Here is a 23,582-nt window from a genome sequence, read left to right as displayed (position 1 = left end):
TCAGTGAGACACATATATGTATATATATTAATATTTATTCCAGCGCTATACAGCTTGAAAGCCGGTAATTCAATTACCGGCTTTTTCTTTCTCCTTCCTAAAACCCGACATGATTTGAGACATGGTTTACATACAGTAAACCATGTCTTCTCTCCATTTTTTTTGCAGATTCCACACTACTAATGTCAGTAGTGTGTATCTGCAAAATTTGGCCGTTCTAGCTCTTAAAATAAAGGGTTAAATGGCGGAAAAAATTGGCGTGGGCTCCCGCGCAATTTTCTCCGCCAGAGTAGTAAAGCCAGTGACTGAGGGCAGATATTAATAGCCTGGAGAGGGTCCACGGTTATTGGCCCCCCCCCTGGCTAAAAATATCTGCCCCCAGCCACCCCAGAAAAGGCACATCTGGAAGATGCGCCTATTCTGGCACTTGGCCACTCTCTTCCCATTCCCGTGTAGCGGTGGGATATGGGGTAATGAAGGGTTAATGCCACCTTGCTATTGTAAGGTGACATTAAGCCTAATTAATAATGGAGAGGCGTCAATTATGACACCTATCCATTATTAATCCAATTGTAGTGAAGGGTTAAATAAAACACAAACACATTATTTAAAATTATTTTAATGAAATAAAAACAATGGTTGTTGCAGTATTTTATTCAACGCCCAATCCAGTCACTGAAGACCCTCGTTCTGTGAGTAAAAAAACATAATAAACCAACAATATACTTACCCTCCGCAGATCTGTAACGTCCAACGATGTAAATCCTTCTGAAGGGGTTAAAACATTTTGCAGCAAGGAGCTGTGCTAATGCAGGCTGCTCCTCGCTGCAAAACGCCAGGGAATGAGGCTAAAAATAGATCAATGATCTATATTTAGCTTTATTTGCGGTGAGGCGCCCTCTGCTGGCTGTTCATAGATCGTGGGAAATTACCTAGAAAGCTCCCTGGCTAGGTATTTTTAGCCAGGGGGGGCCAATAACCGTGGACCCTCTCCAGGCTATTAATATCTGCCCTCAGTCACTGGCTTTACTACTCTGGCGGAGAAAATTGCGCGGGAGCCCACGCCAATTTTTTCCGCCATTTAACCCTTTATTTTAAGAGCTAGAACGGCCAAATTTTGCAGATACACACTACTGACATTAGTAGTGTGGAATCTGCAAAAAAAATGGAGAGAAGACATGGTTTACTGTATGTAAACCATGTCTCAAATCATGTCGGGTTTTAGGAAGGAGAAAGAAAAAGCCGGTATTGGAATTACCGGCTTTCAAGCTGTATAGCGCTGGAATAAATATTAATATATATACATATATGTGTCTCACTGACATATATATATATATATATACCTATTCTATGTGTACACATTTATTCTACCTATTGGACTGTAAGCTGTCAGTGTGATTTTACTGTACACCGCACTGAATTACCGGCTTTTCTCTCTAACAGCGCTGCGTATTTCTCGCAAGTCACACTGCTTGTCCGTGTGTAATCCGTATTTTTCACGCTTCCATAGACTTTCATTGGCGTATTTCTTGTGCAGTACGGTGACAAACGCAGCATGCTGCGATTTTGTACGGCCGTAGAAAGCCGTATAATACTGATCAGTAAAATACGGCAAATAGGAGCAGAGGCATAGAGAATAATTGTGCCGTATTTTTTGCGAGTTTTACGGACGTAGATTCTGCGCTCTTACGTCCGTAAAACTCGCAAGTGTGACGCCGGCCTAAGTGTCTCTAGGCCCAGACACACCACTAGGAGAGTGGAATAAGGGTCTCTAGGCCCACACCCACCACACTGAGAGTGAGATAAGGCTAAGTTTACAATTTGCAGATTCCACTGCGGATTTTTCCGCAGCAGAATTCCAAAATCCGCAGTGAAAACCCGTCGCGGTTTTTACTGCGGATTTATCGCGGTTTTTACTGCGACTTCTTCTGCGGATTTTCATCTGCAGTTTCCTATTGGAGCAGGTGAAAATTTGCAGAAAAGAAGTGACATGCTGCGGAATGTAATCCACTGCGTTTCCACAGTGTTTTTTTCCGCAGCATGTGCACAGCGTTTTTTGTTTCCCATAGGTTTACAGTGTACTGTAAACTCATGGGAAACTGCTGCAGATCCGCAGCGGTCAAATCCGCTGCGGATCCGCAGCAAAATCCGCAAAGTGTGAACATAGCCTAAGGGTCTCTAGGCCCAGACACACCACAATGAGCATGGAATGAGGGTCTCTAGGCCCACACACACCACAATGAGAGTGGAATAAGGGTCTCTAGGCCCACACACACCACAATGAGAGTGGAATAATGGTCTCTAGGCCCAGACACACCACAATGAGAGTAGAATAAGGGTCTCTAGGCCCACACACACACCACAATGAGAGTGGAATAAGGGTCTCTAGGACCAGACACACCACAATGAGAGTGGAATAAGGGTCTCTAGGCCCAGATACCACAATGAGAGTAGAATAAGGGTCTCTAGGCCCAGACACACGACAATGAGAGTGGAATAAGGGTCTCTAGGCCCAAACACACCACAATGAGAGTAGAATAAGGGTCTCTAGGCCCAGACACACCACAATGACAGTGGAATAACGGTCTCTAGGCCCAGACACACCACAATGAGAGTGGAATAAGGGTCTCTAGGCAGAGACACACCACAATAAGAGTGGAATAAGGGTCTCTAGGCCCACACGCACCACAATGAGAGTAGAATTATTGTTAGCACAGTGGAATGACAACTCCTAAGAACAGAATCCGTACTCTGGGATCAGGGATGATGAACCGAACCTGTAGAACCTGGAGAAGTAAACTGGGCCCAGAGTCCTTTGTTGAAATCCATTCTGCATTTTCTTTGCTGCCTGTTGTATTTCAATGGAGCCCATGGAAGTCAAGGACAGTCACCCGCCAGCTAATTATTTGCAGATGTGCAAAGATTGTTTAATAAACGTAAGTTATTGTTGTTATTAGAACTCCTTAATAAACTGTTCTTAATAAACTTGTCGGTAGTTTTTTATGTGGGCAATTTTTGCCAACATTCTTCTGTGCTTCAGAGCATCTCACCTATAATTCTATACTATTCTCTGTTCTGCAGAGCATCTAACGTATACCTGCATACTATCCCCCTGTCCTGCAGAGCATTTAACCTAGAGATCTTTGCTATTGTCCATCCTGCAGAGCAACTCACCTAACTATATATAAGAGGCATCGTGATTACTCGCTAATCCCGCCCCCTGCACAGTAGCTCTGCCCCACCACATCACCACACATAATCCCGCCCCCCAACCCCATTACCACACACAATCCCACCCCCACCCCATTACCACACACAATCCCGCCCCCCACCACATTACCACACATATTGAAATCACCACACATAATCCCGCCCCCAGCACATCACCACACATAATCCCACCCCAACACCCCATTAACACACATAATCCTGCCCCAACAAATCACCACACATAATCTCGCCCCCTCCACCACATTACCACACACAATCCCGCCCCCCACCACATTACCACATACAATCCCGCCCCCCATCACATTACCACACACAATCCCGCCCCCCACCACATTACCACTCATAATCCTGCCCCCCACCACATCCCCACACATAATCCCGCCCCCCCAACACATCACCACACATAACCCCGCCCCCCCCACCACACATAATCCCGCCCCCTCACACATAATCCCACCCATCACCACACATAATCCCACCCCCGCCACATTACCTCACATAATCTTGCCCACCCACCACACACATAATCCCACCCCACCTCATCACCACACATAATCCCGCCCCCCACCACATTACCACACATAATCCCGCCCCCACCACATCACCACACAATCCGGCCCCCCCACATAACCACACATAATCCTGCCCCCCCACCACATCACCACACATAATCCAGCCACCCCACATCACCTCACATAATCTTGCCCACCCACCACCACACATAATCCCGCCCCCACCTCATCACCACACATAATCCCGCCCCCCACCACATTACCACACATAATCCCGCCCCCCACCACCACACATAATCCCGCCCCCCCACATCACCACACATAATCTCGCCCACCCACAACATCATCACACATAATCCTGCCCCCCCACCACATCACCACACATAATCCAGCCCCCCCACATCACCTCACATAATCCTGCCCCCATCACATCACCACACATAATCCCGCCCCCATCACATCACCACACATAATCCCGCCCCCACCTCATCACCACATATAATCCCGCCCCCCAACCGCATCACCACACATAATCCCGCCCCCCCACCACACATAATCCCGCTCCCCCACCACATATAATCTCACCCCCCCACATCACCTCACATAATTCCGCCCCCCACCACCACACGTAATCCCGCTCCCCCACCACATATAATCTCACCCACCCACATCACCACACATAATCCCGCCCCCCACCACCACACATAATCCCGCTCCCCCACCACATATAATCCTGCCCCCACACCACCACACATAATCCTGCCCCATCACATCACCACACATAATCCCATCCCCAACCACATCACCACACATAATCCCGCCCCCCACCACCACACATAATCCCGCTCCCCCACCACATATAATCTCACCCCCCCACATCACCTCACATAATCTTGCCCACCCACCACATCACCACACATAATCCCGCATCCACCTCATCACCACACATAATCCTGCCCCACCACATCACCTCACATAATCTTGCCCACCCACCATATCACCACACATACTCCCGCCCCCACCTCATCACCACACATAATCCCACCCCCCACCACATTACCACACGAGGCTCCGTCCCCACACATTACCACACGAGGCTCCGTCCCCACACATTACCACATGAGGCTCTGTCCCCACACATTACCACACGAGACTCCGTCCCCACACATTACCACTCGAGGCTCCGTCCCCACAAATTACCACACGCAGCACTTCCTTTCTATGTAATTCAACCACTTCAGCCAAGGTAAACGTACATTTAATTGCATCCACATTCTCCCAAACAAAATGAGCCAAGAAGAGTCGCCCGGTCCATCTCACAGGCCGCAGGAAAATCCGGACAACGATGCAGTAGCTGATCGACAACAACAATATCGACAAAATCGTAGGAATGGTTATCAACAATGAACACCTGGGCAGATTGATAAGGACAGAGAGAGATATCACAAGGTTTATATCAACCGAGTGACAGAAAGAAGGGAAGCTGATATATATAACCAGCGTCAATGAAGAAGGAATTTGACACCTGCGGAAGTTGAAAACAACAATGCCCATAGACGTAAACTGCCACCACCTTCGAGGTATGCAGCAAGAAATCCAGAGAATTTACCCAGTGAATACCACGTGGAAAAGCAAGACTTTGCGTGTAGTGATTGCGGTGCATCTCACTTTTGGAAAGAAAAATTACACAGTGCAAAGTTTGCGTCGTGCTGCAGAAGTGGTACTATACACTTACGTGAAGTAAATGAATATCCTCAGCAGTTTTAGGCATGGTTAACTGAAGATACGAACGAGGCAAAAAATTTTATTTTAAGTTAATTTACCATCTGCGTAAGCGCTATTGAATGTTGTCATTATTTACTTTAGTTTAATCACCAGCAGCGTTATTTAGATAGCAATGAGAGTGCCGAGCATTAGCTGGCTGGAAACAGCTAGTAATTCTATATTATTCTTATGCCCTGCAGAGCATCTCACGTATACCTGCATAATATCCCCCTGTCCTGCAGAGCATTTAACCTATAGGTCTTTGCTATTCTCTGTCCTGCAGAGCATCTCACCTATAATTCTATATTATTCTTCTGCCCTGCAGAGCATCTCACATATACCTGCATAATATCCCCCTGTCCTGCAGAGCATTTAACCTATATCTCTTCGCTATTCTCAGTCCTGCAGAGCTTCTCACCTATAATTCTATTTTATTCTTCTGCCCTGCAGAGCATCTCACCTATAATTCTATATTATTCTTCTGCCCTGCAGAGCATCTAATGTATAACTGCATACTATCCCCCTGTCCTGCAGAGCATTTAACCTATATCTCTTTGCTATTCTCTGTCCTGCAGAGCTTCTCACCTATAATTCTATATTATTCTTCTGCCCTGCAGAGCATCTTATGTATACATGCATATACTATCCCCCTGTCCTACAGAGAATTTAACCTATTGATATTTGCTATTCTCTGTCCTTCAGAGCATCTCACCTATAATTATATATTATTCTTCTGCCCTGCAGAGCATCTTATGTATACATGCATATACTATCCCCCTGTCCTACAGAGCATTTAACCTATATTTATGCACACGTAGGAAATGTGGTGCAGAATTTTCTGCACTAAATCTGCATCTCCTGGCAGAATCCGCAGGTGCAGATTTTCTGCAGTTTTTATTGCGGATTTTGTGCAGTTTTTGTGGTTTTTTCCACTGCGGATTTTTTTCATGGAGGGGTGCAGAAACACTGCAGAACTGCACAAAAGAAGTGACATGCACTTCTTTGAAATCCGCAGCATTTCTGCGCGGATTTTTCTGCACCATGTGCACAGCTTTTTTTTTTCACATTGATTTACATTGTACTGTAAATCACAGTGCGGATCTGCAGTGTTTCTGCGTGAAAAAAAACGCTGCAGATGTGCACTAAATCTGCATCGTGTGCACACAGCCATAATTCAGCCTGTAGGCAATTTTCTGTGGGCATTCTTCACCTTGCACCTCAAATACAGTATCATGGATTTGAAACTTTGTGATGCTGCAATTGGCAATTTTCTGTGTGGGCAATGTTCCGTGTGGGCAATTTTCCGTGTGGGCAATTTTGTGGTCACCATAAACAATAGATATATGAATAAAGTGCTGTTAGTGCTAAAAAAGAACAATGTATAAGCTGGGAGCCTGATTACAGAGATATGTCACTTACTAGGCTGTGTGTCTTATTTTCTATATAATCAGTATTTTATCAGGAGGAGATTTTCACTGGAGGACTAGGTCTCACATGCAGGTAAGGGTACCGTCACGCAGTGGCACTTTGGTCGCTAGGACGGCACGATCCGTGACGTTCCAGCGATATAATTACGATCTCGCTGTGTCTGACACGCTACTGCGATCAGGGACCCCGCTGAGAATTGTACGTCGTAGCTAGTGTTGAGCATTCCGATACCGCAAGTATCGGGTATCGGCCAATACTTGCGGTATCGGAATTCCGATACCGAGATCCGATACTTTTGTGGTATCGGGTATCGGTATCGGATACATAGAGATGTGTAAAATAAAGAATTAAAATAAAAAATATTGATATATTTACCTCTCCGGCGGCCCCTGGACTCAGCGCGGGTAACCGGCAGGCTTCGTTGTTCAAAATCAGCGCTTTTAGGACCTGAGAATCACGTCCCGGCTTCTGATTGGTCGCGGGCCGCCCATGTGACCGCCACGCGACCAATCACAAGCCGCGACGTCATTCGCAGGTCCTTAACGCGCTCATTTTTTAAAAATGAGCACGTTAATGGCTTTCAAAGACGTAGCGGCTTGTGATTGGTCGCGTGGCCGCGACCAATCACAAGCCGCGACGTCACCGCAAGCTATTAACACGCTCATTTTTAAAAATGAGCGCGTTAATGACTTTCAAAGACGTAGCGGCTTGTGATTGGTCGCGGCCACGCGACCAATCACAAGCCGCGACGTCACCGCAAGCTATTAACGCGCTCATTTTTAAAAATGAGCGCGTTAATGGCTTTCAAAGACGTAGCGGCTTGTGATTGGTCGCGGCCACGCACAAGCCGCTACGTCTTTGAAAGTCATTAACGCGCTCATTTTTAAAAATGAGCGCGTTAATAGCTTGCGGTGACGTCGCGGCTTGTGATTGGTCGCGTGGCCGCGACCAATCACAAGCCGCTACGTCTTTGAAAGTCATTACCGCGCTCATTTTTAAAAAATGAGCGCGTTAAGGACCTGCGAATGACGTCACGGCTTGTGATTGGTCGCGTGGCGGTCACATGGGCGGCCCGCGACCAATCAGAAGCCGGGACGTGATTCTCAGGTCCTAAAAGCGCTGATTTTGAACAAAGAAGCCTGCCGGTTACCCGCGCTGAGTTCAGGAGCCGCCGGAGAGGTAAATATATCAATATTTTTTATTTTAATTCTTTATTTTACACATCCCTATGGATCCCAGGGCCTGAAGGAGAGTTTCCTCTCCTTCAGACCCTGGGAACCATGAGAATACCTTCCGATACTTGATGTCCCATTGACTTGTATTGGTATCGGATATCGGTATCGGCGATATCCGATATTTTTCGGGTATCGGCCGATACTATCCGATACCGATACTTTCAAGTATCGGACGGTATCGCTCAACACTAGTCGTAGCAGATCGTTTGAAACTTTATTTCGTCGCTGGATCTCCCGCTGACATCGCTGAATCGGCGTGTGTGACGCCGATTCAGCAATGTCTTCACTGGTAACCAGGGTAAACATCGGGTTACTAAGCACGGCCCTGCGCTTAGTAACCCGATGTTTACCCTGGTTACCAGGGGACGTATCGCTGCAGCGTCGTTTTAGTGTGACGGTACCTTAAAGGTACCGTCACACTAAGCGACGCTGCAGCGATACCGACAACGATCCGGATCGCTGCAGCGTCACTGTTTGGTCGCTGGAGAGCTGTCACACAGACAGCTCTCCAGCGACCAACTATGCCGGTAACCAGGGTAAACATCGGGTTACTAAGCGCAGGGCCGCGCTTAGTAACCCGATGTTTACCCTGGTTACCATCGTTAAAGTAAAAAAAACAAGCACTACATACTTACCTACCGCTGTCTATCCCCGGCGCTGGGCTTCTCTGCTCTGGCTGTGAGCACAGCGGCCGGAAAGCAGAGCGGTGACGTCACCGATCTGCTTTCCAGCTGGCCGGCGCTCACAGCCAGAGCAGAGTAGCACAGTGCCGGGGACAGACAGCGGTAGGTAAGTATGAAGTGTTTTTTTTTTTACTTTAACGATGGTAACCAGGGTAAACATCGGGTTACTAAGCGCGGCCCTGCGCTTAGTAACCCGATGTTTACCCTGGTTACCAGCGAAGACATCGCTGAATCGGCATCACACACGCCGATTCAGCGATGTCAGTGGGACGTCTAGCGACGAAATAAAGCTCTGGCCTTTCTGCCCCGACCAACGATATCACAGCAGGGGCCTGATCGCTGCTGCGTGTCACACTGGACGATATCGCTAGCCAGGACGCTGCAACGTCACGGATCGCTAGCGATATCGTCCAGTGTGATGGTACCTTTAGTCAGATATATCTGTTGCTCCACCTCGTCCACTGATTAGCAGCTTTCTGGCAATTGACAATGTACACAGGAAGGTGCCAGGCTGTAGTGTGGTTGGGTTTATATACAGCTCAGAAATCTTAGCACTGTTACATCTACCTCAGGCAAAACAGTGATTCTATCAAAACTACAAATCAAGCAGTTATGAAGTGATACATTGTTCGAATTGAACTCTCTGTCTCTACGTTATTCTGCTATCAAATTGCATAGAAAATAAGTGCTGACAGATTCCCTTTAATATTTACTCATTGGATCACATATGGCCCCTTTAACTGACTGGCCTGTGTGGAAGGCTGATGATGTCAGTTTTTCTTTTCATAGTCTACCATAGACAGACTGGTTCCTAGGGATACACATACAAACCACTGCAGGCAAATTGGTCTTCAGATATTAGAACCCTAGAAATAAACGTGTCCCAGTTTAAAAGGCAGTGATCTAGAATACTATTTTAAAAGCATGACATTTCTTAATTTAAAAAAAAAGAAAAAACAGAAAGGTGACAGGTGCTCTGAATTATCCTAGTAGAAATGTTAATAATAAGAAACCTTGTACTGCTTACCCCTGAAAAACCAATGTACCAGAGTCGACATTGCAGTCAGTCAATTTGAGCTCGAAATGTAACTTCACATTCGAATACTTTTCTGCAGCTGTTGAAAAATCAAGAGAGTGGTCAATATAACAATCATTAGATTGGGATTTTAAAAAAATATACAAATCAACTTGCTACATCCTTGTTACATAGCTAGTCCAACCCCATTGAGCAGGGTTGCCAATTGTGCAAAAAATTAGTGGACAGTACATAAAAAAGGCACTTTTTCACCCTGCCCCCCCCCCAAAAAAAGAAATTATAGCCACATCATATTTTTAATAAAAGCTGTGAAAAATGGTACAGCATATGATGACTGCAATTTTCATCATTTTACAGTTCACGGTACATGCTGTTAATATGTACAGGCCAGAGGCGTAGCTAGGGTTTCAATTTGGGGGGGGCGAAACATCTGAGTGGGCCCCTAACCAGCTAACCCTGATTACAGTTACGGTTGCGCACTCTAATTATGACTATAGTAGAACCTCAGAATATGACCGCGCTGTTATTGAAAATAAATCTATATACACAGTATATGTATATGTATATAAATCTATACACAGTATAATGCTGACAGAACTCCACTATAGAAAGTATAATGTCCCCCAGAGCTCCCCTATATACAGTGTAATGGGCCAACAGCTCCCATATGCACAATATGCCTTCACAGTTCCCTATACATATTATGATGGGCCCGCAGCTCCCAAATACACAGTATGATGGGCCCACAGCTCCCTTATACACAGTATGATGGGCCCACAGCTCCCTTATACACAGTATAATGGACTCACAGCTCCCTTATACACAGTATGATGTGTGCACAGCTCCCTTATACACAGTATGATGGACTCACAGCTCCCTTATACACAGTATGATGTACTCAGAGCTCCCTTATACACAGTATAATGTACTCACAGCTCACTTTTACACAGTGTGATGGACCCGCAGCTTCCTTATACACAGTATGATGGGCCCGTAGCTCCCTTATACACAGTATGATGGGCCCGCAGCTCCCTTATACACAGTATGATGGGCCCGCAGCTCCCTCATACACAGTATGATGGGCCCACAGCTCCCTTATGCACAGTATGATGGGCCCGCAGGTCCCTTATACACAGTATGATGGGCCCGCAGCTCCCTTATACACAGTATGATGTGTGCACAGCTCCCTTATACACAGGATGATGGACTCACAGCTCCCTTATACACAGGATGATGGACTCACAGCTCCCTTATACACAGTATGATGGGCCCACAGCTCCCTTATACACAGTATGATGGGCCCACAGCTCCCTTATACACAGTATGATGGGCCCACAGCTCCCTTATACAGAGTATGATGAGCGCACAGCTCCCTTATACACAGTATGATGGGCCCACAGCTTCCATATATACAGTATGATGGACTCACAGCTCCCTTATACACAGTGTGATGGACTCGCAGCTTCCTTATACACAGTATGATGGGCCCACAGCTCCCATATACACAGTATGATGGATTCACAGCTTGCCGTCATGATTTGGATGCCCCGGTCATTTACTCATCCTCTGGCGTATTCACTATTTTGTGGCACTGCTGCAGTGCCGCTGCTCAAACTTATGAGCGCAGCTTCTGACAGGCCAGAAGTTATAAGTTATGTCACAAGCGCTCAGTGTAAGACTATGAGGCTATGTGCACTTGTTGCGGAATCGTGTGCAGAATTACTGTGGATTTCCTGTGTTTTTTGTGCAGATTTCACATGCATTTTTACACCTGCGGATTCCTATACAGGAGCAGGTGTAAAACGCTGCAGAATCCGCAAAAAGAATTGACATGCTGCAGAAAATACAACACAGCATTTCCGCGCGATATTTTCCGCACCGTGTGCACTGCGGATTTGGTTTTCCATAGGATTACATGGTACTGTAAACCAGATGGAAAAGTGCTGTGAATCCGCAGCGGCTAATCTACAACGTGTGCACATTGCCTGAGAGTGAGAAAAAGGCCAGAACGAGGCTCCCATAGACTCACATTGATTAGTGACCTCTGCACTGCTCCATAAAACATTGGAGCCGCGGACAGGTCACAAACTGCAGGCGACGGAGCCGATCAGAGACAAAAACAGATGAAAACGCCAGAAGGTGAGCATCAGACTGGGGGCAGGGGACGTGGATTTTCAGCACCGCTCCAGCAGTGAAATAAAAAATAATGCTGGAGTGGTGCTGTAATGCAGCTCTTGGTTACTGTATGCGGGCTCTTGGTTACTGTATGCGGGCTCCTTATACTAATACTCATAAAAGACCCAGGTGGTACGTATCAGGTGGTAGCCCCCTCTGCCCCCCCCCCCAGTAGCTACGCTACTGGTACAGGCTGTATGTAGGCTGCAGACATAAAAGCTGAAAATCTTAATTTATTTTCCAGTGTGTCTGTAAAAACTGTCTGTCCATGATAGGATGAGTTGTCTGGAAAAAATAGTAAATTACATTGGCAACTGTGTCACTGAGACATTCGGGCTCTAGTTGGTGTTGAATAATAATTATTAGGGTTGAGCGACTTTTAGTTTTTTAGGGTCGAGTCGGATTTCGCGAAACCCAACTATCTCAAAAGTCGAGTCGAGTGAAATCGGCCAATTATCGCGTAAAGTCGGGGTCGGGATCGACCGAAACACGAAACCCAATGCAAGTCAATAGAGAAGCATAGTCGGCAGTGAGTGGAGGCCAGGAAACCACCTACAGTGCCCATTTTAATGGCAAAAACATCCTTTGTGGGTACTGAAGCTTGTCAATCTTAATTTACCTTATAATAATAGTTAGGCATTGGACATTGGGGGTAATTTAGCAAAATTTGTGGGGGGTATGGCTGGGTCAAGTATTTAGTGGGCCCAGGAAACGTGGACCACGTCACGGCAGTGGAGCAGGGAGAGGTAAGTATTTCAACTTTGCAAGTGCTGTGATCCAGAGCAAGCATGGGGGAGGGGGGCCACTCGTTCGCATTGCCACTGGCACAGGGCCCCTCAAAGTACGGCGGTGTGTTTGCACGGCGGGGGCGCCTCCCACCGGCAGCGACACTTTTGCGTACTATGAGGGGCCCTGTGCCAGTGGCAATGCGAACGAGTGCCCCCCCCCCACCTGATGAAGGAACCTGCACTTTCATCTGCACCTTCCTCTTTGTCCCCGTGTAAGGTGGTATAGTATGCGGGAAGGGGAACCTCACTTTCAGCAGGGTCAGAATTTGGCTGTGTAGCGTGCAAGGGGAATGTAGCGGTCTGGGTCAATGTACCAGCAGTGTCATCTAGCACTGGCTGGGCAATGGGCAGGATGAGGATGAAACACAGATATAGTCCCAAATACAAAAGTAGGCTAAAAGCAGTTCAAAATTGGTAACAGGACTAAACAGGCAGCATTGCTTTTTTCAGTGGAGGACAACTGTAATGAGAGGCTGACACAGAGAGTAGGCCCAAATCAGTAAGTAGTCTAAATGCAGTTCAAAATTGGCAACAGTAGTAAACAGGCGGCATAGCTTTGTTCAGTGGAGGAGAACAGCAAGGAGTGGCAGACACCGTTAGTAGACCCCAACCCAACTAGTAGGCCAAATGCAGTGTAATATTAACAACTACTTAATGAGAACCTGAAAATGGAAGTTCAGGACGGGAAACCAGGAGAACAGCAAAGAGCGGCAGACACTGTTAGTAGGCCCCAACCCAACTAGTAGGCCAAATGCAGTGTAACATTAACAACTACTTAACGAGAGCCTGAAAATGGAAGTTCAGGACAGGAAACCAGGAGAACAGCAAGGAGCGGCAGACACTGTTAGTAGGCCCCAACCCAACTAGTAGGCCAAATGCAGTGTAACATTAACAACTACTTAACGAGAGCCTGAAAATGTAAGTTCAGGACAGGAAACCAGGAGAACACCTTGGAGCGGCAGACACTGTTAGTAGGCCCCAAACAAACTAGTAGCCCCACTGCAGTTGTAAAATTCCGATAGGCTGAAAACCTGATAATTGCAGGTCATTTTTTTAAAGAGGACAGCTGTATTGAGTGGCGCAGCCAGACACTAGTAGTAGGCCTTACACCACAAAGTTGGATCAACGCAGGTTTAAAAAAGGTTACATGGGTACACGGTCTGCATTGGTGTGCTCAGTGGAGGACAATTGGATGGAGGGACCACAGAAAGACTTAGTAGGCCTAAAATAACAAAATAGGCTCTATGCAGCTTCGATTATGTGGCAACCTGGAGAATACCTTGGAGCGGCAGACACCGTCTCTGCAACCCAGACCCAACTTGTAGGCCTAATGCAGTGTTGTTTCAACAACTACTTAACAAGAGCATGAAGATAGAAGCTATGGAGAGGCAACCTGGAGAACACCTTGGAGCGGCAGACACCGTCTCTACAACCCAGACCCAACTTGTAGGCCTAATGCAGTGTTGTTTCAACAACTACTTAACAAGAGCATGAAGATAGAAGCTAGGGAGAGGCAACCTGGAGAACACCTTGGAGTGGCAGACACCGTCTCTACAACCCAGACCCAACTTGAAGGCCTAATGCAGTGTTGTTTCAACAACTACTTAACAAGAGCATGAAGATAGAAGCTATGGAGAGGCAACCTGGAGAACACCTTGGAGCGCAGACACCATCTCTACAACCCAGACCCAACTTGTAGGCCTAATGCAGTGTTGTTGCAACAACTACTTAACAAGAGCATGAAGATAGAAGCTATGGAGAGGCAACCTGGAAAACACCTTGGAGTGGCAGACACCGTCTCTACAACCCAGACCCAACTTGTAGGCATAATGCAGTGTTGTTGCAACAACTGCTTAACAAGAGCATGAAGATAGAAGCTATGGAGAGGCAACCTGGAGAACACCTTGGAGCGGCAGACACCGTATCTAAAACCCAGACCCAACTTGTAGGCCTAATGCAGTGTTGTTTCAACAACTACTTAACGAGAGCTTGAAGATAGAAGCTATGGAGAGGCAACCTGGAGAACACCTTGGAGCGGCAGACACCGTCTCTTCAACCCAGACCCAACTTGTAGGCCTAATGCAGTGTTGTTTCAACAACTACTTAACAAGAGCAGGAAGATAGAAGCTATGGAGAGGCAGCCTGGAGAACACCTTGGAGCGGGAGACACCGTCTCTACAACCCAGACCCAACCTGTAGGCTTAATGCAGTGTTGTTTCAACAACTACTTAATGAGAGCTTGAAGATAGAAGCTTGGGAGAGGCAACCTGGAGAACACCTTGGAGCGGCAGACACAGATTGTAGACCCCAACGAAACTTGTGGCCCCAATGCAGTTTTAAAATTCCGACAGGCTGAAAACCAGACAATTGCAGCTCATTTTTTTTTTAAAGATAAGGAGGACAGCTGTATTGAGTGGCGTAGACAGACACTGCTAGTAGGCCTTACAACACAAAGTTGGATCGACGCAGGTTTAAAAAAGGTTCCAGGGGTACACAGGCAGCATTGGTGTGGTCAGCGGAGGGCAATTTGAAGGAGGGACCGCAGACAGACTTAGTAGGCCTAACATAAAAAAGGTGGCTCTTTGCACTTTTAAATAGGTTCCAGGGGTACACAGGCAGCATTGGTGTGGTCAGCGGAGGGCAATTTGAAGGAGGGACCGCAGACAGACTTAGTAGGCCTAACATAAAAAAAGGTGGCTCTATGCACTTTTAAATAGGTTCCAGGGGTACACAGGCAGCATTGGTGTGGTCAGCGGAGGCCAATTTGAAGGAGGGACCGCAGACAGACTTAGTAGGCCTAACATTATAAAAAGGTGGCTCTATGCACTTTTAAATAGGTTCCAGGGGTACACAGGCAGCATTGGTGTGGTCAGCGGAGGGCAATTTGAAGGAGGGACCAGAGACAGACTTAGTAGGCCTAACATAAAAAAGGTGGCTCTATGCACTTTTAAATAGGTTCCAGGGGTACACAGGCAGCATTGGTGTGGTCAGCGGAGGGCAATTTGAAGGAGGGACCGCAGACAGACTTAGTAGGCCTAACATAAAAAGGGTGGCTCTATGCACTTTTAAAAAAGTTCAGGGGGTACACAGGCAGCATTGGTGTGGTCAGCGGAGGACAATTGGAAGGATGGACCGCAGACAGACTTAGTAGGCCTAAAATTAAAAAAATAGGCTCAAAGCACCTTCGATTATGTGGCAGGGGTACACAGGCAGCATTGGTGTGGTCAGCGGAGGACGATTGGAAGGAGTGTCTGACACAGTTAGTACTCCCAAAAAAGAAATATATGTTAATGTCTCGCAAAACAACAAAACACAAAAAAAAGGTGGCATACTTAGGTTCAGGGGTGGGCTCCTCTGCTGAGTTTCAGACATAGTAATTTGGCGCTAAGTATTTACTGGTGTCAATATAGGACACTGAACCTGACTATTTTAAGTAGCATCATACGTGTCAACAAATTGGTATTGTCAGTGCCAGGCATTGAAGGATGTCAGCGCATAGACTAAACATTGGTGGAGCTGTGAGAGATAATTTTGCAAGTGGTAGAGCACTGTTTGAGCTTGGGTCGGGGACTCTCTTGTGGCCGGCGATAGAGGCCCAGGGCCCCTCATGTTACAAAGGTGTGTCTGACGTTGGGTGCGCACCACCACCGCCAGAGACACTTTATTGTACTATGAGGGACCCAGTTGCAGTGCCGTTGACCAAAAGCGGGCACACCCACCTCTTCAGACAAACGGCACTCTCACGGGTGCTTGCGCCAAGTGGCGAGATCACGGCCCCGTGGGGGGAGTTAGCCCATTTAGGGAGGTGTAAACATGTTGTATGCTGGACAAACAGCTGCTGCAAATTAAGAGATTGGAACAGTCAGTAAGACCAGTCCACAAGCAAGACCTTTTTATAGGAAAGCTAGGTGTCAGCCGGGAAAGGTGGGGCAAAATAATTCAAAATCCATGAGTGGTTCATTTTAATGAAGGTTATATCATCAACATTTTGGGTAGCCAGACGAGTCCTTTTTTCGGTCAATATTGAACCCACAGCACTGAATACTCTTTCTGATAGCACACTAGCTGCTGGGCAAGCAAGCTCCTGCAAAGTATATTCTGCCAATTCAGGCCAGGTGTCTATTTTGGATGCCCAGTAATCAAATGGGAATGACAGTTGAGGGAGAACATCGATGAAAAATAGTTAGTAACCATACTGGACAAATGTTGTCTCCTGTCACTTTGAATTGATGCTGCATTACCTGTCCTGTCTGCGGTCATTGCGAAATCACTCCACAACCTGGTCAGAAAACCCCTCTGTCCAACGCCACTTCTTATTTATGCACCTCTAACACCTCTGCCCTGTTGCCCCCTGCAGCTCGTGTGAGAACCATCACCGGCGCTGAGTGCTGGGAATGCCTGAATCAAACGGTCTACAAGAGTTGCTTGTTTGGTTGCTAATATTTGTTCGAGGTTCTCATGTGGCATGATATTTTGCAATTTGCCTTTATAGCGAGGATCCAGGAGGCAGGCCAACCAGTAATCATCATCGGTCATCATTTTAATAATGCGTGGGTCCCTTTTGAGGATCCGTAAGGCATAATCCGCCATGTGGGCCAAAGTTCCAGTTGTCAATTGTATGCATATGCTGGGTTGAGGGGCAGTTTCTGGCAAATCTACGTCACTTGTCTCCCCAAAAAGCCTGAACCCGGCCTTGCAATGCCACCAGTTTCTATTGGCCCCGGAGAAGCTTCCTCATTCAAAAAATACTCATCCCCATCATCCTCCTCCTCTTCGCCTGCTACCTCATCCTGTAGACTGCCTTGACCAGACAATGGCTGACTGTCATCAAGGCTTCCCTCTTCCTCAGCTGCAGACGCCTGCTCCTTTATGTGTGCCAAACTTTGCATCAGCAGACGCATGAGGGGGATGCTCATGCTTATTATGGTGTTGTCTGCACTAACCAGCCGTGTGCATTCCTCAAAACACTGAAGGACTTGACACAGGTCTTGTACCTTCGACCACTGCACACCTGACAACTCCATGTCTGCCATCCAACTGCCTGCCCGTTTATCCTCCCACAAATACATAACAGCACGCCTCTGTTCGCACAGTCTCTGAAGCATGTGCAGTGTGGAGTTCCACCTTGTTGCAACGTCGATGATAAGGCGATGCTGTGGAAGGTTCAAAGACCGCAGATGGTTTTGCATACGGCTGGAGTGCACGGGCGAACGGCGGATATGCGAGCAAAGTCTGCGCACTTTGAGGAGCAGGTCGGGTAACCCCGGATAACTTTTCAGGAAGCACTGCACCACCAGGTTTAAGGTGTGAGCCAGGCAAGGAATGTGTTTCAGTTGTGAAAGGGCTATGGCAGCCATAAAATTCCTTCCGTTATCACTCACTACCTTGCCTGCCTCAAGATGTACAGTGCCCAGCCATGATTGAGTTTCTTTCTGCAAGAACTCGGACAGAACTTCCGTGGTGTGTCTGTTGTCGCCCAAACACTTCATTGCCAATATAGCCTTCTGACGCTTGCCACTAGCTGTCCCATAATGGGACACCTCGTGTGCAACAATGGCAGCTGCGGATGGAGTGCTCGTGCGACTGCGGTCTGTGGACGAGCTCTCGCTTCTGCAGGAGGACGAGGAGGAGGAGGAGGGGGGGTGAACGCCTACAGCCAACTGTTTCCTAGACCGTGGGCTAGGCAGAACTGTCCCAATATTGCTGTCTCCTGTGGACCCTGCATCCACCACATTAACCCAGTGTGCCGTGATGGACACGTAACATCCCTGGCCATGCCAACTGGTCCATGCATCTGTTGTCAGATGCACCTTTCTACTCACAGCTTGCCTGAGTGCATGCTGGTGGAGGGCTGGTGGAGGGCTGGGATGGCTTTTCTCAAAAAGAAGTGTCGACTGCGTAGCTCGTAGTGTGGTACAGCGTAGTCCATCAGGGCTTTGAAAGCTTCGCTTTCAACTAACTGGTAGGGCATCATCTCTAACGAGATTAATATAGCAATGTGGGCGTTCAAACCCTGTGTACACGGATGCGAGGATGAGTACTTCCTTTTCCTAACGAGAGTCTCATGTAGGGTGAGCTGGATTGGAGAGCTGCAGATCGTGGAACTAGCGGGGGTGCCGGTGGACATGGCAGACTGAGAGAGGGTTGGAGATGGTATTCTTGCTGGTGCCTTACATGCAGTGTTTCCTACCACGAACCTGGTGATTCCCTGACTGCTTTGGCCTGGCGACGAAACCTGCACATATACTGCAGGTGGTGCGGGAAATGGTGGGCTTACAGTGAGGGAAGGGATGTAGCGTTGCTGACTAGCTTCATTGGCCGAGGGTGCTACAACCTTAAGGGACGTTTGGTAGTTAGTCCAGGCTTGCAAATGCATGTTGCTTAAATGTCTACGCATGCAACTTATATTTAGACTTTTAAGATTCTGACCTCTCCTTAAGGTAGTTGAACATTTTTGACAGATGACTTTGCGCTGATCATTTGGATGTTGTTTAAAAAAATGCCAGACTGCACTCTTTCTACTATTGGATACCTTTTCAGGCATTGCAGACTGAGCTTCTTTAACCGGATGGCCACGCTGTCCTACAACTGGTTTTGGCTTTGCCACGCTTTTTTGGCCAGATACGGGCCTGGCAGATGGAACCTGTTGCGATGTTGATGCCTGCTGTGGCTCCTCCTCCTCAGCTTCAGAGCTACTGCCGCCTGCACCCTGTTCCCCCAATGGCTGCCAATTGGGGTCAACAACTGGGTCATCTATGACCTCCTATTCTATCTCATGTGCAACTTCGTCAGTGTCACCGTGTAAGCCGGTGGTATAGCGTTCGTGACGGGGCACCATAGTCTCATCAGGGTCAGATTCTGGATCAGTACACTGCGAGGGCAATTTTCTGGTCTGAGTCAAAGGAACAGCATAGTAATCTGGTTGTGGCTGTGCATCTGTGCACTCCATGTCCGATTCAACTTGTAATGGGCATGGCCTGTTAACTATTTCACTTTCTAACCCAGGAACGGTATGTGTAAAGAGCTCCATGGAGTAACCCGTTGTGTCGCCTGACGCATCCTTCTCTGTTGCTCTTGGTGAAGAAGACAAGGAAGCGACTTGTCCCTGACCGTAAACATCCACTAATGACGTGCTGCTTTTACATTTAGCAGTTTCAGAAGAGGAGGCCAAAGAGCTAGAGGCAGAGTCAGCAAGGAAAGCCAAAACCTGTTCTTGCTGCTCCGGCTTTAAAAGCGGTTTTCCTACTCCCAGAAAAGGGAGCGTTCGAGGCCTTGTGTAGCCAGACGACAAAGCTGGCTCAACAACTCGAGACTTAGGTGCTATATTGCTTTTCCCATGACCACCTGATGCTCCACCACCACTACCATCATTAACAGCTGGTAATGACCGCCCACGGCCACGACCTCTTCCACCATACTTCCTCATTGTTTGAAAAACGTAACCAAACTAACGGTATTGCTTACTGTAAAACCAGTTACAAGGTGAACTCTAACTTCTGTTGGATTTATATATCCATTTATAGGTGGGTGAGACTGCAGGGAAAATCAGGCCCAATGTATAACAGTACACAGCTTCAGTGGCAGAGGATAGTACTGCAGTGCGCAGGCGCCGGAAAGGTCAGAGGCCCGGCGCCTGCGCACTGCAGTACTTTGTCTGCCCTCAACAGGGCAGAGCAAAGTACGCCTGCGCCGGAGCCGTGGCTGAAGATCAGAAGAGGACGTCTTGGAATGAAGATGGGAGGCGCCGCAGCGGACCAGAGACGCCCGTTTGACCTGACCAGCAGCGGGACCGCCCCTGGGTGAGTATAATCTAACCTCTCTTTCTCCTCTTTCAGGTAACATCGGGGGCTTATCTACAGCATTACAGAATGCTGTAGATAAGCCCCTGATGCCGGTGGGCTTACCTCACCCGCGATTTTCGGGGTGACAGGTTCCCTTTAAAAAAGAGAGAGAAAGACCCTCTCTTCCTGACTCATTTCTGGCGCACCACGGCGCCCTTAGTCATAGGAACTAATACCATATAGATGAACAGGTTTATATATAGCAAGGAACCAATCACAGACATAGCAATCACATTGAAAAAAGCTGCAGCTAAACACATAACAAAACTTTTTTTTCCTATTTCAAATACATTGAAATTGCATAAATATATACTTTAAATTGCCGCAAAATCTATCTGTCAGTTCAATATATGTAAAAAAGATCATATAGCAGTCAGTACAATAAAATCAAACAGATCATTCTTAAGTATCTCCCTGTAGTCAATTAGGACAAATCTTTATGCGCAATTCTTCAGAAACTCCCACATCTTGGCTATCAATAAAAGGTTTTTTCAAATGTTCTGGTAACAGATGTAATGTCTGCCAATTTGCAGACATCAAAAGAACTACCTTTTCCTCGAATCACAATGTTACTTATAATATAAAATCATTTATTAATTGTGATTCTGACCACGTTATATACTGCATAAAATGTAAGGCTTGCAACATTTGCTATATAGGTTACACAACAAGGAAAAAAAAAAAAGAATTTCAGAACACATAGCGAATATAAATAACAATAATTTAGGTTATTCTGGGGCTATGAAACATTTTATTTCTGTACATAAAGGAGACCTATCAGATTTTTCATTTTTTGGCATAGAAAGGGTTAGTCAGTCACCTAGAGGTGGAGATTGGAAGAAACAATTAGCACTGTGGGAAGCCTTTTGGATTCTAGCTTTAGACACTAAACATCCACACGGTATGAATTACAGGAATGATCTTTTTTACATATATTTAACTGACAGATAGATTTTGCGGCAATTTAAAGTATATATTTATGCAATTTCAATGTATTTGAAATAGGAAAAAAAAGTTTTGTTATGTGTGTTTAGCTGCAGCTTTTTTCAATGTGATTGATTGCTATGTCTGTGATTGGTTCCTTGCTATATATAAACCTGTTCATCTATATGGTATTAGTTCCTATGACTAAGGGCGCCGTGGTGCGCCAGAAACGCGTCAGGCAGAGAGGGTCTTTCTCTCTCTTTTTTAATATTGTTTTTTAAAATGTTCTAATAAATTTTGGATATTTTACTTACACTGGATGGACGTGCTGGAAATTCCCTTTTCCTTTCTATATCTGCTGACACTACTAGTAAGATTTCTATACACTTAACCTGGGTAACGTCATATTATAGGCTAAAAATGCCATAGATCAGACCTTGTTCAAAGTGTGGCCTGTGGGCAACATCTGCCCTCTGGCTGTTCCTGTCCGGCCTGTGGACTGAGACTGTCGAAGGGGTGAAAGCGTGGCAGACAGACTGCACCATGCTGCCACCCTCCCCTGCCCACTGTGCATCCACCTCGCACTTTCGCCACTTTCTGTGAGGAAGCAGACAGTGGTGAATATATATATACCCTGTTCCACCAATCAGCATGTGAGAAAGCTGACGCGATGATGTAATTTCATCACTGTGGAGAGTCAGTGCACCAGAGACAGAAGCAGAGAGCTCTGGCAAAAATGAAGAGACCATTGCAAGTGTTCAGTTTGTCTGATTTTTCTCTTTATAGGTATATTTTTGAGTAAAATGTAAATTGTTTAATTAGTCTATAAACTTCTGACATGTCTCCGAATTTCCAAGCAATAAATTTTGTATTTTTTTTCTGAAAATGAGAAATGGTCAAAATTTAAAAAAAAAAACAGTGGTTTCAGACCTTAAATAATGCAAAGGAAACAAGTTCCTAATCATTTAGAAGCAACAATACTAATCTTTTAACTCAGAAAGAGTTCAGAAATCAATATTTTGTGGAATAACCATGATTTTTAATCACAGCTTTCATGTGTCTTGACATGTGTGGCACCCCAGGAGTTCGGGTACCACAATGGTGTTGCCTTCCTCTCGGGGAGGGTAATGCCATGCCTGCAGACAGGAGGGATCTCTTTGGCATTACATTCAACACATTCTGACTCCAGGCCAGAAGGGGGATCTCTAAACCCGGTTTAAGGGAAACTTCCCTAGATACATCCTGATCTGGAGGAGGAGTTAGACAGTCTGGTGCAGACAAGAGACAGGGAAGAAGAAGAGGAGTGATCAGGAGCTAGAGGAGGGCTGCGATTGGGCCTCTTCTAAGCCAGAGTGTAGAAACCGGGCACCGGGAGCTCGAGGTCGTGGGGAATTACAGGTTCCACGGCAGAACTGGAGGGCAAGAAGCTAACAGTGACTTGCTCACACAACACCTGAAGTACAGCAGCAGTTAGAGCCCGGAGTCACCGTATACAGAGACACCAAGGGAACGGCTCAAGTTGTCTACCATGCAGTTACTGTCCCAGGACAGGCAAGAAAGGGTACCTTGTCAGACAACCACAGGAAGCAAGGGACCAGAATCCAGCGCATAGTGGAAGGCTCCTAAACTGACCTGTCATTGGGATTTCCACTTGTTTTCGGGCTGCCTGTGCTCCATTGACTCCTGTTGTCGGTACCCTGGACTGAAGCTGACTACAACTTCAGTAAACCAGGTAAAGACTGCAACCCTGTGTCCTCCATTTATTTGCCAGCATTCACCAACCCTGCCAAGCACGCTGGGAGCCCTGGGAAACCCGCTTCACCTGTCCGAAGCGTCACCATCTTTGCTGCAGTATAATCGCCCCAGAGGAACCCTTTAAGCAGCGTCGGTCCACACTGAGCCGAGAACCACAGGTGGCGTCACGAATACAAACTTTATTATACCCTTTAAAGACCTTTCTCATTT

At 46.8% G+C, this 23,582-nt stretch overlaps 1 protein-coding gene across 2 annotated transcripts in view; it reads right to left on the bottom strand.

The window, feature by feature from the left end:
* Window positions 1-23,582, bottom strand: part of KMO (kynurenine 3-monooxygenase) — an 850,240-nt gene that overhangs the window by 548,842 nt on the left and 277,816 nt on the right. For both annotated transcript variants that reach the window (XM_069767942.1, XM_069767941.1), the window contains exon 6: window positions 9,881-9,968. In XM_069767942.1, coding sequence (XP_069624043.1) covers window positions 9,881-9,968 — 88 coding nt within the window. The remainder of the gene's footprint in view (window positions 1-9,880; window positions 9,969-23,582) is intronic.

This window comes from Ranitomeya imitator, chromosome 5 (assembly GCF_032444005.1).
Source record: "Ranitomeya imitator isolate aRanImi1 chromosome 5, aRanImi1.pri, whole genome shotgun sequence".
Taxonomy (NCBI): Eukaryota; Metazoa; Chordata; class Amphibia; order Anura; family Dendrobatidae; genus Ranitomeya; species Ranitomeya imitator.
This window is presented reverse-complemented; position numbering and strand designations above follow the sequence as displayed.